This window comes from Sorex araneus, chromosome X, assembly GCF_027595985.1.
Source record: "Sorex araneus isolate mSorAra2 chromosome X, mSorAra2.pri, whole genome shotgun sequence".
In the NCBI taxonomy this organism is placed as follows: domain Eukaryota; kingdom Metazoa; phylum Chordata; class Mammalia; order Eulipotyphla; family Soricidae; genus Sorex; species Sorex araneus.
Window position 1 is genome coordinate 222,064,578 of NC_073313.1, and position 15,104 is coordinate 222,079,681.

The 15,104-nt window shown below is 36.0% G+C and overlaps 1 protein-coding gene across 1 annotated transcript in view; it reads right to left on the reverse strand.

The window, feature by feature from the left end:
• The window catches only part of COL5A2 (collagen type V alpha 2 chain), a 142,260-nt gene that overhangs the window by 13,007 nt on the left and 114,149 nt on the right, over positions 1–15,104 (reverse strand). Inside the window, exons 37-46 of the mRNA XM_055121254.1 lie at positions 12,827–12,880; positions 11,606–11,659; positions 10,832–10,885; positions 10,336–10,443; positions 8,527–8,580; positions 7,337–7,390; positions 6,402–6,563; positions 5,428–5,535; positions 4,283–4,390; positions 2,654–2,707 (exon numbers count right to left, since the gene is read on the reverse strand). Of these exons, the coding sequence (XP_054977229.1) occupies positions 2,654–2,707; positions 4,283–4,390; positions 5,428–5,535; positions 6,402–6,563; positions 7,337–7,390; positions 8,527–8,580; positions 10,336–10,443; positions 10,832–10,885; positions 11,606–11,659; positions 12,827–12,880 (810 nt within the window). The remainder of the gene's footprint in view (positions 1–2,653; positions 2,708–4,282; positions 4,391–5,427; positions 5,536–6,401; positions 6,564–7,336; positions 7,391–8,526; positions 8,581–10,335; positions 10,444–10,831; positions 10,886–11,605; positions 11,660–12,826; positions 12,881–15,104) is intronic.

The window sequence follows — 15,104 nt, forward strand, 5'->3', positions numbered from 1 at the left end:
ATTCTGTCTGTTTAAATGATTCATAAAAGGAAGACTGTAACTTTCACAATGCTTATTTTCAGTTATTTTTAATTAGGGTCTCGGTAGCTAGCAGGCTACCAAGAGTTTCCTGCCTACTTGGGAGAGCCTTACAAATTCCCCATGGCGTGTTCATATGCCAAAACCAGTAACAATGATGCGTCTCATTCCCCTGACTCTGAAAGGGCCTCCAACGTGGCACCATTGGAAAGGACGAGTAAAGAGAGGCTTCTAAAATCTCAGGGCTAGGACGAATGGAGACGTTACTGAGACTGCTCGAGAAATTCGACAATCAACGGGATGATGATGATGATGATGATGATCATGATCATGATCATGATTTAATTAGGGTCACACAGTGCCATTGGCTAGCAGAACCACTTTTGGGGATACTCAATAAAGGGGGTCATGCAGTGCCAGGAATAGAACATGCTAGATATACATGCTCAATCACTTGAGACATCTCCTCAAGACCCTTATTTATGTCATTTGTATTTTGCTTAAAATTTTATTTACTAATAGACCAAATTTAAAGAATAAGATTATTTCTTTCCAATTTCAGCCTTTACCTCATGTCTGATCTACCATTCACTTTCAAAATGAACTATGCATAGATTTGGAATAAGCAAAACTTTTACAGAGAGAAATCAGGGAAAACATTCGGGAAGTTACTTGCTTTAAATTTTTAACTTTGTGTCTTCTTTTAGGAAATAAGAAAAGAATTTTTTCACTCTCTGTCATCTCTTGTTTAGTTTGCACCTTTTCCCATTTTAGGCTGGGGGCAAAGGAAGACATACAATCTGCAGTCTTATTAGTGTGCAATGTTCTAAGGAGCAAACATCTCTGGCCAGCAAACTAAGAAAATGTTTTCAAAAGTTCACTTCATAATAAAATAATGAGGTATTTTGAAAGAAAGAAATTGTTTTGTGTAGCTGACCCAATTTTTGCAATTCTCCTGAGAATTATTATGGCTTTTTTAAAAAGAAGTTACATGTGAGATGACTTTTATATGAACATCTGTTGACACAGTTATTTATCTTAAAAACTGAAGTCTAGTTTTTCAATCAGAATAAAGTTTGGGAAGTATATTTAGAGAACAAACAAATAATAATTAATAACAAAAATAATAATTAATAACAAATTAATTTGGGAAAATATATTGAAATTAGAAATATATTAAGAATTTGTCAAAACTTACCTTCTGTGTAACTATTTACACTTATAAGTAAAATAAAATGCAATGGTAACTTAAAATGTGCATAAAAGTACATAAATTTTCAAAATTACTTTTGAAAGTCCTCACTTTATGATTTCATATTTAAATTTTTTTTAGTTTTTATTACAACACCTTGATTTGCAAAGTTGTTTACAATAGATCCCTTTCATTCATACAATGTTCCAACACCAATTCCACTATCAATGTCCCCTACCCTCCACCAATGTTCCCTCCACCCCCCTAGCCTTCCCCCTTGTCATATAAAAAATTAATTTCATATTACTTACTCTAACAAAACCTAGTTAATAGCAATGGAATTATCAGAAAATAAATCAATAAAAGTCAATGTGTGATAGTAGATTACTATGTGTCTTTAACCATATGTGCCACACTTACTGCTACATGTTGGGAAGATTTTCAAAATTATATTCATGTGCAGTACATCAGCAAAATCTTTAAAAGCAATTATACTGAACTATACATAAGGACTCAGAAAGATGCAGATGCAAACAAATTGCATTCTCTGGTTTTATTGTGAATAACAATGGACTTGGGGAAAGGAATTTATTCCAATATTCCTCTAAACTTTCTCCCCTTGCTTTTAATGTCTAAGAGATACCTTAAATATATATAATATATATATATATTTTGCTTTTTGGGTCACACCCAGCAATGCACAGGGGTCACTCCTGGCTCATGCAATCAGGAATCACCCCTGGCGGTACTCAGGGGACCATATGGGATGCTGGGATTTGAACCCAGGTCGGCCGCGTGAAAGGCAAACGCCCTACTCGCTGTGCTATCACTCCAGCCCCTTAAGTATATTTTTAAACACACAAACAACCCAAAGTATAAGCTTAAATCAGTTTTTAAATGTTTGAAAACTGAGATTCAGAAAATTTTCAGGATCATATTACTAGATATTAACAAACCAAAACTTTAATTCAAGCCGGTCAGGTTTCAAAATCCATCCTGTTCCCGGCTCTCAGAATGTTAAGAGATGACTGCCTCATAAGAGGGGTTAGGGCAAGGACTAATTCTTGCCATTCATGAAACTAATAAATAAGTGGTTGAGAAAAAACAATGTAACTTCGTAAAGAGACTGGACATTTGGGGAAAGTCAGGCACATCCTCTGTTCATTACATAGCTACTCTAAAAACACATTTAAATTATAGAATGTATAAAATCACACTTTTCCTTCACATCTCAATCACTTTAAGGGGTAACAGAAAAATGTTGTCATAAAGCTCAATTTCTTCTTCTTTACTTTTGTAAATGAGTTTAAAATTTAGATCACTTCATGCATATCCTCATTAAAAACCAAATATGCACAAAGTACCATTTTTCACACAGTATTCTAGAGATTTTTATGTAGGTATATAACATCAGAAAATTTTGTTAATAAAAAGTGCTCTTACACGTTCTCCAACAGCACCATCCCGTCCCGGGGTACCATCGTTACCAGCAGGGCCCTATAAAGGATCAAATTTTAAAATTAATAGATTGTGCTAAGAAACAAATCACTGATTGCCAAATTACAGATTTCTTTTGTAAACTATAAATTAGCACTTATAAATCTCAGATGAAAGACCTCTGCAGTTTTTTCCTATTTAAATTGCTTGTACAATTAACAAGACTATATGTAAACTGTTTTATTTATTTCTAATTTAAAAAAAAAACTCAATTTTCAAATCTTTTGAAAAAAAGACAGAAATTAAGAAACTATTGGTACTTTTTTATTAACAGTAAATTGTTTCACATTTACTTCTTGAGCTTTTCTAAATAATATTTAGCATTTTGAAAATAACTTAGAGGATACTAAAATTCTTTTAAAATTAATTGTTCTCGTGGGACTGGAGCAAGAGCACAGCAGGTAGGGCGTTTGTCTTGCACGCAGCCGACCCGGGTTCGATTCCCAGCATCCCATATGTGTCCTGAGTACCGCCAGGAGTGATTCCTGAGTGCAGAGCCAGGAGTAACCCCTGTGCATCGCCATGTGTGATGAAGAAAAGAAAAGAAAAGAAAAGAAAAGAAAAGAAAAGAAAAGAAAAGAAAAGAAAAGAAAAGAAAAGAAGAAAAAAGAAAAGACAATTGTTCTCTTCTATTTTTACTTAGATATTTTTTAGAATTGTAGCACTGTATCACTGTCATCCCATTGCTCATCTATTTGCTCGAGCGGGCACCAGTAACGTCTCCATTGTGAGACTTGTTGTTACTGTTTTTGGCATATTGAATATGCCACGGGTAGCTTGCCAGGCTCTTCCATGTGGGCGGGATACTCTTGGTAGCTTGCTAGGCTCTCCAAGAGGGTCGGAGGAATTGAATCTGGGTCGGCCGCATGCAAGGCAAATACCCTACCCGCTGTGCTATTGCTCCAGTGCCTGCTCTAGCAAATCAATGAACAACGGGACCACAGTGCTACAACAGTAACCGAGCAAAAGGCTAGGAATAAGCCCTGAGCACAACCAGATGTGGCCCAAAAGCAAACAAAAAGGAAATGATAAAAACACAATTGTGAAAGAACATCTAAATAAAAATAGGAGAGAACAATTAATTTTAAAGAAAGTTTAGTATCCTCTAAATTATTAATTTCAAAATGTATATAATTACTTTATATATTTTTTAATGGCATTGACTTCCTTAGTCTCTTTCTCAAGTTGAAATAGTTATATTAATGCTATCCCTATAAAACTTGGTGAAAATTTGACAAATATTATAAAATAAAATAGTAACATGGGGACAGATGAATGGACATATCCCTTGACTATCAAAAAATTTGGCAATAAAAGTGAAAGAAAATACTTAGCTCCAGACTAGATGAAGGTCAGTGCAAAAACACCAGTCTAGTTACCATTTCTTTTCATTATCATATAGTCAACTTTCTAGAAATGTAAAACATTTCAGACAATAGCAACAAAGGAACTTCCTTCATAATTAATATCTAAATATGTATCTCAATTTAAAAAATATTGCCCTCCTCCCCCCGAAAAAGAAATTGTCTAAAAAACATTCAGGTAGAGTGGTGAATAGTTCACTGTGGTACTTACTTCAGGGCCAGGTTCCCCTACAGGGCCGTTAGAGCCTGGGGGTCCTACAGGTCCAGGGGGCCCTTTATCTCCTGTTGCTCCCGTTGGTCCTACTTTTCCTGGTGTGCCCTAAAACAGAAGTACAAAGGTCAACATTCACAACAGTTTGGAAGAAGTGTAAGAGTGCAAGCTCAATAAAGGCTCTAGTCATTCATATGGCACTTTAGCTCCCTTTGCTATAGTAGTAATAGCAGCAATGTCACTGCATGAAAACTTATCACACTCATCCCTGTATAGCTGCTAAATCATCCTATGCTACCGACTCTCAGTGCTTGTCCAATGTGGTGAAGCATGGAACTTGGCTGGATCTGGCTCTACATCACTAAGATGTCTCTTTAATCACTTCTGTTTTGACTGCTCACTTTTTTTTCTATGTTCATGAAAATATTTTCATTATTTGAGTAGTTTGCTTCTAGGTCCTTGTCTCACTTCTGATAACAGTTAAGATGTTTAATTCCTGCTCTTAGATCTCTTTCCATATGTAGTTGGGGTTTAAAGTCTCAGCAGCTTATCATTCAATCTAAATCCCATATAAAAAGACCAGGTTTTTTTTCCCCTCAAGTGTGTAAACTTTAGCTGTAAAATTCACTCTCCAAAGCTAATAGGAAATCGAACTTTCATCTGTGCTCCTGGAAATATGAGATTCTAAAGCACCCTCCAGGGAACAGGAGATTATTTTCAAAATATTTCCCACTTTCAATCACATCATGCTAGATTAACCACTCCTTCTCTTTGATAGTTTATTAAAAGTTACTCTTTGAACTAAGGAATGTAGATGTTCTTGCTAAGCATCTTCTTGAGAAGAGACTATTGAGACCCCTTTTCTTTAGCCCATGAATACAAAAAATCTTTGAAGAAATATTTAAGTCACCCAAATCCTTTACTTTCCATGCATACTTTGCACCGGGACTACGTGGATAGACATTTTCCAAGACTTTGTAAGGTGTTTAAAGAAAGATTTCAATGTATTGTAAGAAGATTCTTAAGATACTCAAAATTTCTCTCTAAAATATTCAATGTAATAAAGAAAAGTACCACGAGAAATTCTCTCCTTCAAATTGCATTGCAGATAATCAGATGAAGCACTGACCAGTGCAATGACTCACCGCTGGGCCCGGCAGGCCAGGCATTCCTCGCTCTCCACGCTGCCCAGGCATACCCACAATTCCTCTTTGCCCAGTAGTTCCGGCTGGGCCAGGAGGCCCATCGGGACCCTAATTTTAAGGATAAACCATGATTAGAGATTTTCCAGATGAAAACTGCATGACAGTAATTTATAATACATGGCAGATATACCTGATTCAGCATAAGAAAATGTTTTTTAGTCATAAAAGTATATTATAATTATAATTTGTAATCCACATGAAACTTCCAACTTTTTTTTTTTTTTTGCTTTTCGGGTTACACCCAGCAATGCTCAGGGGTTGCTCCTGGCTCTGCACTCAGGAACTATCCCTGGCGGTGCTCGGGGGATCATATGGGATGCTGGGAATTGAACCCGGGTCGGCTGCCTGCAAGGCAAATGCCCTACTCGCTGTGCTATCACTCCAGCCCCAGAAACTTCCAACATTTTAAAAGGTGAAAGTTGCTCATTAGTTAGAAAAGAAATCTAAGATTAAAGTGAACATCACCTACTACAATTACAAGAAAAAATTTTCTCCTATTAAAGACAAAGTATTTTTAAAAATAAGATTTTTATTTTTATTTTAAAAATAAAAATAAAAGAAGTAGTGATATTTTTACACATAATAATGTTTAAAAGAATTTGGTTATGAACTAACACCATGTACTTTAAAATTATTTCTCCGTGCAGTGAATGTATTTAATAAATATGTTTTAAAATTTATGTTTGAGCACCAATTATATTACTATTATACATTTCACATCTATACACCTTATATTTTTTTTCACCCCGGCAGAGAACTGTACATTACAAATGTGTAGAACAAAATGTACTGAACGAACTTATGAAAGAACTTTATCTAGACTACAAAACAGATGCTTTGTGGTGGTGGTGATTATTATGGATTTCTATTTGTACCTCAGTAGAGGTGACTTGGAACAAAAATGCCAGACTTACAGGTTGTCCATCTTCTCCTGGGTCTCCTTTGTCTCCTGGGCCTCCAGGAGGACCAGCTGGTCCTCGGTCTCCCACTCGTCCATGAGAGCCAGGGTCTCCATGAAGACCAGGAGGTCCCTCCTTCCCAGGTTCCCCTAACGGGCCTGCTGGTCCTGGAGCTCCCTAGTATATATATGAAAGAAACCAGGAAGGCAAAAGTAGAAGCTCAATCAGAGGACTTGATGTGATGACGGACTTTGCCTGAAAGACTGATGCCCCCGGCCTGACAGGTATTTAGGTCTTCTGTTAGTAATCATTCAGTAGATATAATGATTCTAAACAAGGCATAGCTTGTTTAGAATTCATTCCTTAAGAGAATGTATAATTTTCCACAAAATTGTCAGATCATTTATTTTAAATATGGTGAAAATAACTTGAGTTCTCAAAGTCATAAGAATTGGTCCTTATGATTATATATGTGACATTCAATTTGTTCTTTCTTGATATTATAATGAAGTAAAAACACTTATTAAGAAAAGTTTAGAAACTACTTCCCACCTTAATGGAATGCTGATTAAGATGCAATAATTTTAATGATTATCAGTCAAAAGGGAAAAAAAGTCAAGCATTGGCGCTAAAAAATGCTTGAAATAAACTTGAAGAAATTTTGAATTATCAAAGATGATTAGGCACAAACATTATTGGGATAAGATAGAAAAAAAAATTTAACAGAGAGAGGGTGAATGGTTCACAATGGCACTCACTTCAGGGCCAGTTTCCCCTACAGGGCCATTAGAGCCTGGGAGTCCCACAAAACATTAAGGGATAAAGTGTAAGGATAAATAATAGCTAACTTAAATGCACACATGGATATATGTAATATTTGCATGCGTTTTTGTATATTTCATATATGTGTATAATTACGATCAATAATGTGAATAACTGAACTGACTTACAGTAGGGCCTGGAGGTCCAACTCTGCCAGCAGATCCTGGAAATCCTGTAGCACCCTAGAGATAAATAAGCAATTTAAAAACAGTAATTACAGGCTGGAGAGATAGTACAGTGGGTCAGACGCCAGCCTTGAATGTGGTTCAATCCCTGGAAACCCATATGGTCTCCTGAACACTGTCAGGAGTGATCCCTGAGTGCTGAGCCAGAAATAAGTCTGAGCACCACTGGGTATGGCTCTCAAAACTCCCCCCAAAATTAAAAATTAAAAAAAATCACAAATACTTGATCTTCAAGCACATGTGTTCTTTCTTGAACACATATCTCACTTAGCTTATTTCCATGTTTCTTTGCCTATATTCACTCTGGAGAAACCTGTGTTCTTTCTTGAACAGGTACTTCTCCCTTTTCAATCACCTATCATCTTTCTAAGTAATTTTCAATAAAAAACTTTCTTGCTCAAAACAAATAAATGAAAATAAGTATAGTAATTAGATATCCTGATAAGTGTAGTAATTAGATATACTGATATCTGTTTCTTTCAATTAAGTCTTTAATACGTCTTTCTAAATTGTAATTAATATTTAGTTATTTAATCTGATGCTTTTTAGAATTGACTTATATTAACTAGTAAGAAGGGATTTTTTTCTCTCTCTCTCTTTTAATTTCTATTCTTAAAAAAATGTATTTGGTGACAGTGAAGTTCAAATGTATTTGTGACTTGATGAGACACACAATGTTTCAACACTGATTCCTTTGCCAGTGTCCACTTCCCTCCCCAGTGCATCCCCACACATGGCCATTTGGCTCCCACCCAACTGTCTGGGAAGTTTTTTTTATTTCCACTCCAATTTATCTGGAACATATACAAGTATATTCAAGCCTAGTGCCAGAATCACACACACACACACACACACACACATACATATATACACGTTGTATATTATATAATATAACATAAATACACAAAGTATCTCCCACATTTTCATATATCCCCTAGATAAGTAACTCGTTATTCACGTGACATGAGGCAAAATCTCCAAGATTATCTAATTTCATCCTAGATCTCAACCTTTTCCACTGTGATATAGTTGATACAAATGAACATTATTGTAAGATTAATTTTAAAATGATCCAGAAATATTAGAATTCTGTGACTAGCTTGTATAATTCCCAGAGTTTCGAATCAACTTACAGGTGGACCTTGAGTACCTCGACCACCTTTTAATCCAGGAACACCATTAGGACCCTAAGAAAGAAAGAAACAAAAGATCACTATAGAAAAGTAATATGCATCCAACAGCTTTTAAACCAGAGACACATCAATAGCCTCTGAGGGCGACACTGAGTCTCCTAAAGAGATTTACAGAGACTTTCTACAAAAACCTAGCATTAGCTTCACGTACAGATTAGACCATGGTGAAGAAACCACTGGACACAGAGCAGATGATACCTCCTTCTGTTTTATTGAGTACCCTGGTATCATTTTCTGTGAACATGGTCAGGTAGACTTGTTTGTGTTGTTGTTATTGGACCATTTTTCCCTTTCTTCATGGGGTGGTGTAGGATTACATAGCTTCAGGTAGTTTAGGTTTATTGGGTTACTCCCGTCATAGTGCTCCCATTCCTCTGTGTTTATTTGTAGCTTCTTTCTTAGTGTTCTGTTGACTTGTAAATAATGTTTTTCTCTTCTCCTTGAGTCCTTTGCATAGTTTATTCAGAGCAAGTCCTTTTTGTATGGACAAAGAAAGACATTTATTAATATGCCTTTGCAATTGGGATTTAATTGGCTTTGAATATTATTAATTCCCGGGCATCTGCTTTCTTGACTGTAGCCTTGGTTGCCCTCAGTTCCTAGCCCTCTAAAAGGCAGGGTCCCAGCGGGGGATGAGACGGACCGAGGGCAAGCGGTGAGCTGTGTGCTACCCTGGCATAGAGATGGGCCTGGCCAAAGTGCCTAATGCTTAACTATAAGTTAAGAGCTTGATCATGGACAAATGCTGTCATGATCCAAACAGTGATAACTAGATTTGGACCCTGCTAGGGTGAGGAATGATTAATCTGGCCTGAGTGCTGTGGTCTGAGCCTGTGGCAAGATGTTGCCAGGAGAGCTGCCTTGCAATCCTCAATGTATCCCTTGCTATGTCCATACAAAAATAACTAGCATTCATATGTGAATAAATTCTTGGACTAAGGAAAAGACAAAAACCTTAAGAGTCAGGAAGGGCTTTGGAATGCCCTGCCATCAGGAAGGGCTTTCTTATGTTGATTTTGCTAACTGGCTGGGTGTAGCCTAGAAGGCAAGGTGGGGGAGAGTAGGAGGAGGAGACAGAGAAGCCAGGGAGAGGCAGCAGTTGATCCAGAGAGAGGATGGAGCTGGGAGTGCAGGAGATGAGAAAAATGGAAGATTGAATAAAAGGTAACTAATCAGCAACCAGCTTGGTCCTCGTTCTTCCTTTGCCTGTCCTTGACCACTGGCCGTCCCGATCTAGTCCACACACTGCGGTTCCAGGGCACCAAACTCGGGCGGCGAGACAGAGCTGCCCGGAGAGCCCGGGAGTGCACTCGCCCCTCAGCGAGCTTTAGTTTTTTACAGGGTGGGGATGGGCTAAAGATCTAGATATATGATGTACATACTATTTTGCTTTTATTTTCCAAGAAGAGTTGAATTCTTTTTTATAACAAATGTAAATGGTATAAAATGAAAAAAAAATAGCTAAACAAAATATCTTTATATACTTTTGTGGACTGCTGGAGTGATAGCACAGCGGTAGGGCATTCGCCTTTCACACAGCCAATCTGGGTTTGAGTCCTCTGCCCCTCCCAGAGAGCCCAGCAAGCTACTGAGAGTATAGCGCCCACACGGCAGAGCCTGGAAAGCTACCCGTGGAGTATTCGATATGCCAAAAACAGTAACAACAAGTCTCACAATGAGAGACATTACTGGTGCCTGCTAGAACAAATCAATGAGCAACGGGATGACAGTGACTTTTGTGGGACTTACATGTGGCCCAGGGGATCCTGCTAGACCTTGTGGTCCAGGTGAACCAGCATCTCCCTTCTGTCCTGGCTCTCCTGGTTCTCCTTTTACTCCAGGCTGTCCATCAGGACCCTGCATTAATCAGGGAAGGAAATTATTATAGACAAGTTATTTTACAGAAAATCATCATTAGTATATAATTTAATCACACATTGAAGAAGTGTTTTTAATTGTTTTAAAACAGCAGAAATAAAATACCCTAAGAAAATATTTGATAATGTTCTGAAAAATAAGTTATCTAATTATATTTTATTATAAAAACAAGTGATAATGTGAAAAACGGATAACATCCATTTTTTATCATTAAGAAATGCACTGAAAATGAGTATACTGCCCATAAACTGTAAGCATTTCACAATTTTAAATCTATCCTTAAAACATATAAATTACAATTAACTAAATTCATTATTATGAAAGGAGAGTTTTTCATTAATAAGTTAGGGATATTTGGAAGTTATACCTGAGGTCCAGCAAAACCAACAGCTCCAGTTGGGCCATTCTCACCACGAGAACCCTATAAGACAAAGATTATTGTAGTTTTTACACTATTACAAACAGTGGTGCTATTTAAAAGTAAAATTATGTAAACTGTACTGTCAACATGGATAAAGAAACAAACAAGAAATGCCTCCTAAGGAAACTTAAAAAGTATGCTCTAGTCTTATTCATGTTATAATACTCATTTTCATGACACTGTAGTATTCTATCATATGAACACCCCAAAATATTCATCCTACATTTTATAAATATATCTTTTTCATTTTTAAAAATTTATACTTACAGTGTTACTATGAACATTATTTTTTCTCTGCTATGTTTACTGAAGTACAGTGATTTACAACAATCTTAATAATAGCTTGATGCTGCCATATACAGAAATACATAAATGCAAGAATTTTCCTAGTGTATGCATGGAAATAAAGGACATGAATGAGTTTCCATTCTAGTGTTCTTTTTTCTTGGGGACATAAATACAATATTGTTTTTAACCATTAGAAAAAAAGTAAAATGGGGATAAAGGTTATAGACCAAATTTTCAGAGTTTTTTTTTTTAAAATTTAATAAATGAACTGCTTCTTAGACTTAATAGGAATAATTCACTGATTTTTTTTAAGTTTAATGAGGAAAGTCAAATTCAGGAAGTTATAAATAGCTTAAACCCATACAAAGACAAACAATGCATTGCTTTACTGTTAAATCTCATACCAAACAACATCAAAATAGTGTCACTTACCGGATTGCCACGAGAGCCAGGTGGACCAACCAAACCACGAGGACCAGGTTCACCCTAGAGAGCAGATTTTATATAGTAAAACATGTAAATTAAAGGCTAGGTAAAGAGGTACATAGTGGGGAAGACTCTGAGATGATTTAGCCCAACTACTATAATTGAAGTTTACTGTTCCATGGTGCTCACCCAGAGAGAAACAGGGGTTAAAGATTCTCTTTTTTGATGACATAGAGCTATATTCATCTTTCATTATATTTGCATGGTTTTATTCTCCAAAATTGATTTGTATTATTGTCCACACAACTTCTACAGAACAAAATTTCTCCATAGGCATCTTTTGTTCTTAAACAGTTACCAAATCCATGTGCATAAAATAACATGATATGTTTATATATAAATGTACAAAACTATTCAAAACAAAATCATTTTGCATAGAATATAACTTATTAAAATGTCTTGTCTTAAAAAATATGATCATAATTTTGTCTTTTAAAAAAGACCTCAGCATCCCTGCTTATCACAAGACACACTCACAGAATTTCTGCAAGCAGAAGAAGGCTGGCAAGTAGAGACTCCCTGCCCCTTCCTTCCAGACTAAAATCCTCTGGATCAGTTCAGGAACTTGGAAATGCCAACTCTGGGCTTCCCAAGGAGCTTATTACCTCACCTGCCACCATCTCAGCCTGGATAATCAAGACTAAGTATAGCCCAGGACTGTGGGAGTATGGCCAAGGACCCAGGGGAGCACTTCTTGCCCCTCAAAAGTATTCAGAAGAACATGCAACACTAAGGATCAAACCTAGGGATCCTGCAGGCAAAGAATGTGCTCCAGCCTTTTAAGCTATATCCCTGTCTCATGGCATCTCAAATATTTATAGAGAACATATGAAACAAAGGAGAGGAAAATAAGGTGAATTGATTTCTAAAATATTTCATCACAGCCAACTCCCCTCAATTCCAGATCTCCCTTTCCATTCCCAAGCAGAATACACCCACTTATAACCCACCCAGCCCTGAGGCACTCAAACAAATGGATGTTGGAACCAACTTTTTAAAATAATTGTTTCAAGTGTTTCACTTCTTTTTCCAGAATTTGTCTAGCAGACATTAACAAAAGACATGACCTCTGCAAGTGTCGTGGAAAAGTTTAAATATAATTAGTATATTAAAAATTGAAAAAGACCTCACGATTCCACAAACTAAAAAAAAATCTTATGACATTACCTTTTCTCCAGTGGGACCTGCAGGGCCTGGAGGACCCAAGGGACCTGGAAGACCCTGTCAATTAGCAGAATGGAGATATTTTGAGAAGTGCACACAGAAATCTTCCTGATAAAGCAATCTAATAATGTACACCTTCATAATGGTTGTTTTTGCCAACATTATAAATAAAAGATAATATATTCTGTATTCACAAAGTCTTTCAATCTAATCTGAAAAATATCACTTGATTTTATCCACAAAGTATTCTAATTACTTTCATCTAAATCAATTCATGATACATAATACTGTGTTCAAACACAAGTTTTAAATTAATGCTTTTCTTCAAAATGTTTCTCTTTCTTAGGCTATTTAAACATGCCAATACATATTTAAAATTTGAGCACACAGTAAAAGTTCTCTTTATTCATATACTTAAAAGATAGTATTCTACCAAAATATCATTTTTTTTTTTACTGTTTTGCTTTTGTGTCACACCCCATGATGCTTAGGGATTATTCCTGGTTCTGCACTCAGAAATTACTCTTGGCATTGCTCAGGGGACTGGATTAGATGCCGAGGATTGAACCTGGGGTTGGATATATATAAAGCAAGCACCTTATCTGTTGCACTATCTCCTAAGACCACAACTATCTTATTTTTAAAGGAAAAACTGTGCTGAACTTTTCTATATTCTTCTGAGATGGAAAAGACTATGACTACCCAAAAATACTGAGGTTGATGTCACACTCAGAGGATGGGAAACTATCACAGAAGTTGTCAAAACTCAACCTTTTTGATAGAGAGATTTCATAACTGTAGAGATTTCTTACAGGTCTTTGTAAAACAGGTTTTATATGTGTTACATGTTCATTGCCTCTTTATTTGCAGTCCATATATTCTATTGTCATTTAATTTACATATCATTGAAGGCAGTTAAAGAACAAAAAAGCATTTTGGTTTTTATCTTTTTGAACACCACATGAGAAAACCATGGTATTCTCTGAATCTACAATGAAACAATATTCTTTCGACACGTATCCTAACATACTTCCTTAAAGAAGTCAAGTAAACACAAGATCACTCTATTAAATTCACATAACAAATTTTTCTACAAGGAAAACATTATTTTTCACCTTTGCCACAAGCTTAGAGCATAGACTCTGTCTAGTTCCTCCCTAAAACAATGTACTGCACTTACTAAAATAAAATCAATCATTTGATTAAAGCCTGATCCTTTTAGTCTACATTCTCTAAGTATAAAAGGAGCAATAGACATGTATTTCAGATTTCCCATAAAAAAAACTTCTCAAGAATAATCATTCCTTTAAAAATTAACAAGTCATTGGGGCTGGAGCGATAGCAGGGTAGGGCGTTTGCCTTATATGCAGCCGACCCAGGTTTGAATCCCAGCATCCCGTATGGTCCCCTGAGCACCACCAGGGATAATTCCTGAGTGCAGAGCCAGGAGTAACCCCTGTGCATTGCCGGGTGTGACCCAAAAAGCAAAAAAAAAAAAAGAAAATTAACAACCATTCATGATACAGAATATAAGCAATATGCCTACCTAGAACATTTTTATATACCAAATCAAATATTAGATGTAATTAAAAAGGCAATCTATTGCTCCTGTTAAAAATTTACTAAACTGTTAAATCGATTCTTTGCTTTGCTTTTTTTTGGTTTGAGGGTCAAACCCAGATATGCTCACACCTGTCTCTACTCAGATATTACTTCTGACAGTGCTCAGAGGACCATGTGTGTGTCAGGGATTAAACAAGGGTGGGCTGTGTGCAAGGCAAATGCCTTCACCCCTGTGCTAATCTCTCTGGTGCATGTTTCACTCTCATTTTTCAAAAAACAAAAAGTATAATTATCATTAAGTGTGATCATTATTTCTAAAACATAAATTTTTCAAAATTTATATTTCTTAAATAAAACTAATATAATTCAATGTATTTATAATGGCCTCATATACAGAACCTATATATAAACATATTTTTTCAGACAAATATCAATTTTTGATATTTAGCTAATATCAGGAACTATTCCAGGAAATGTTGAAAGTCAGAAACTATAACTGACTGCTCTTAGATGAGAGAATCATCTATGCCCTCAAAAATATTTTTAGTCTCATTATCTAATTGTACTTAAAGTTAAAAATGCATCCTATATGAGAGTCCTAAAGCATGATATAAAATGCTCTTGAATAAATCATATTTCATTAAATTCTACTTATTAGATCTCTTTTTGATGAGAAGATTAAAGATCATTCACTATGCAGCAATTTTCTCAACCCTAA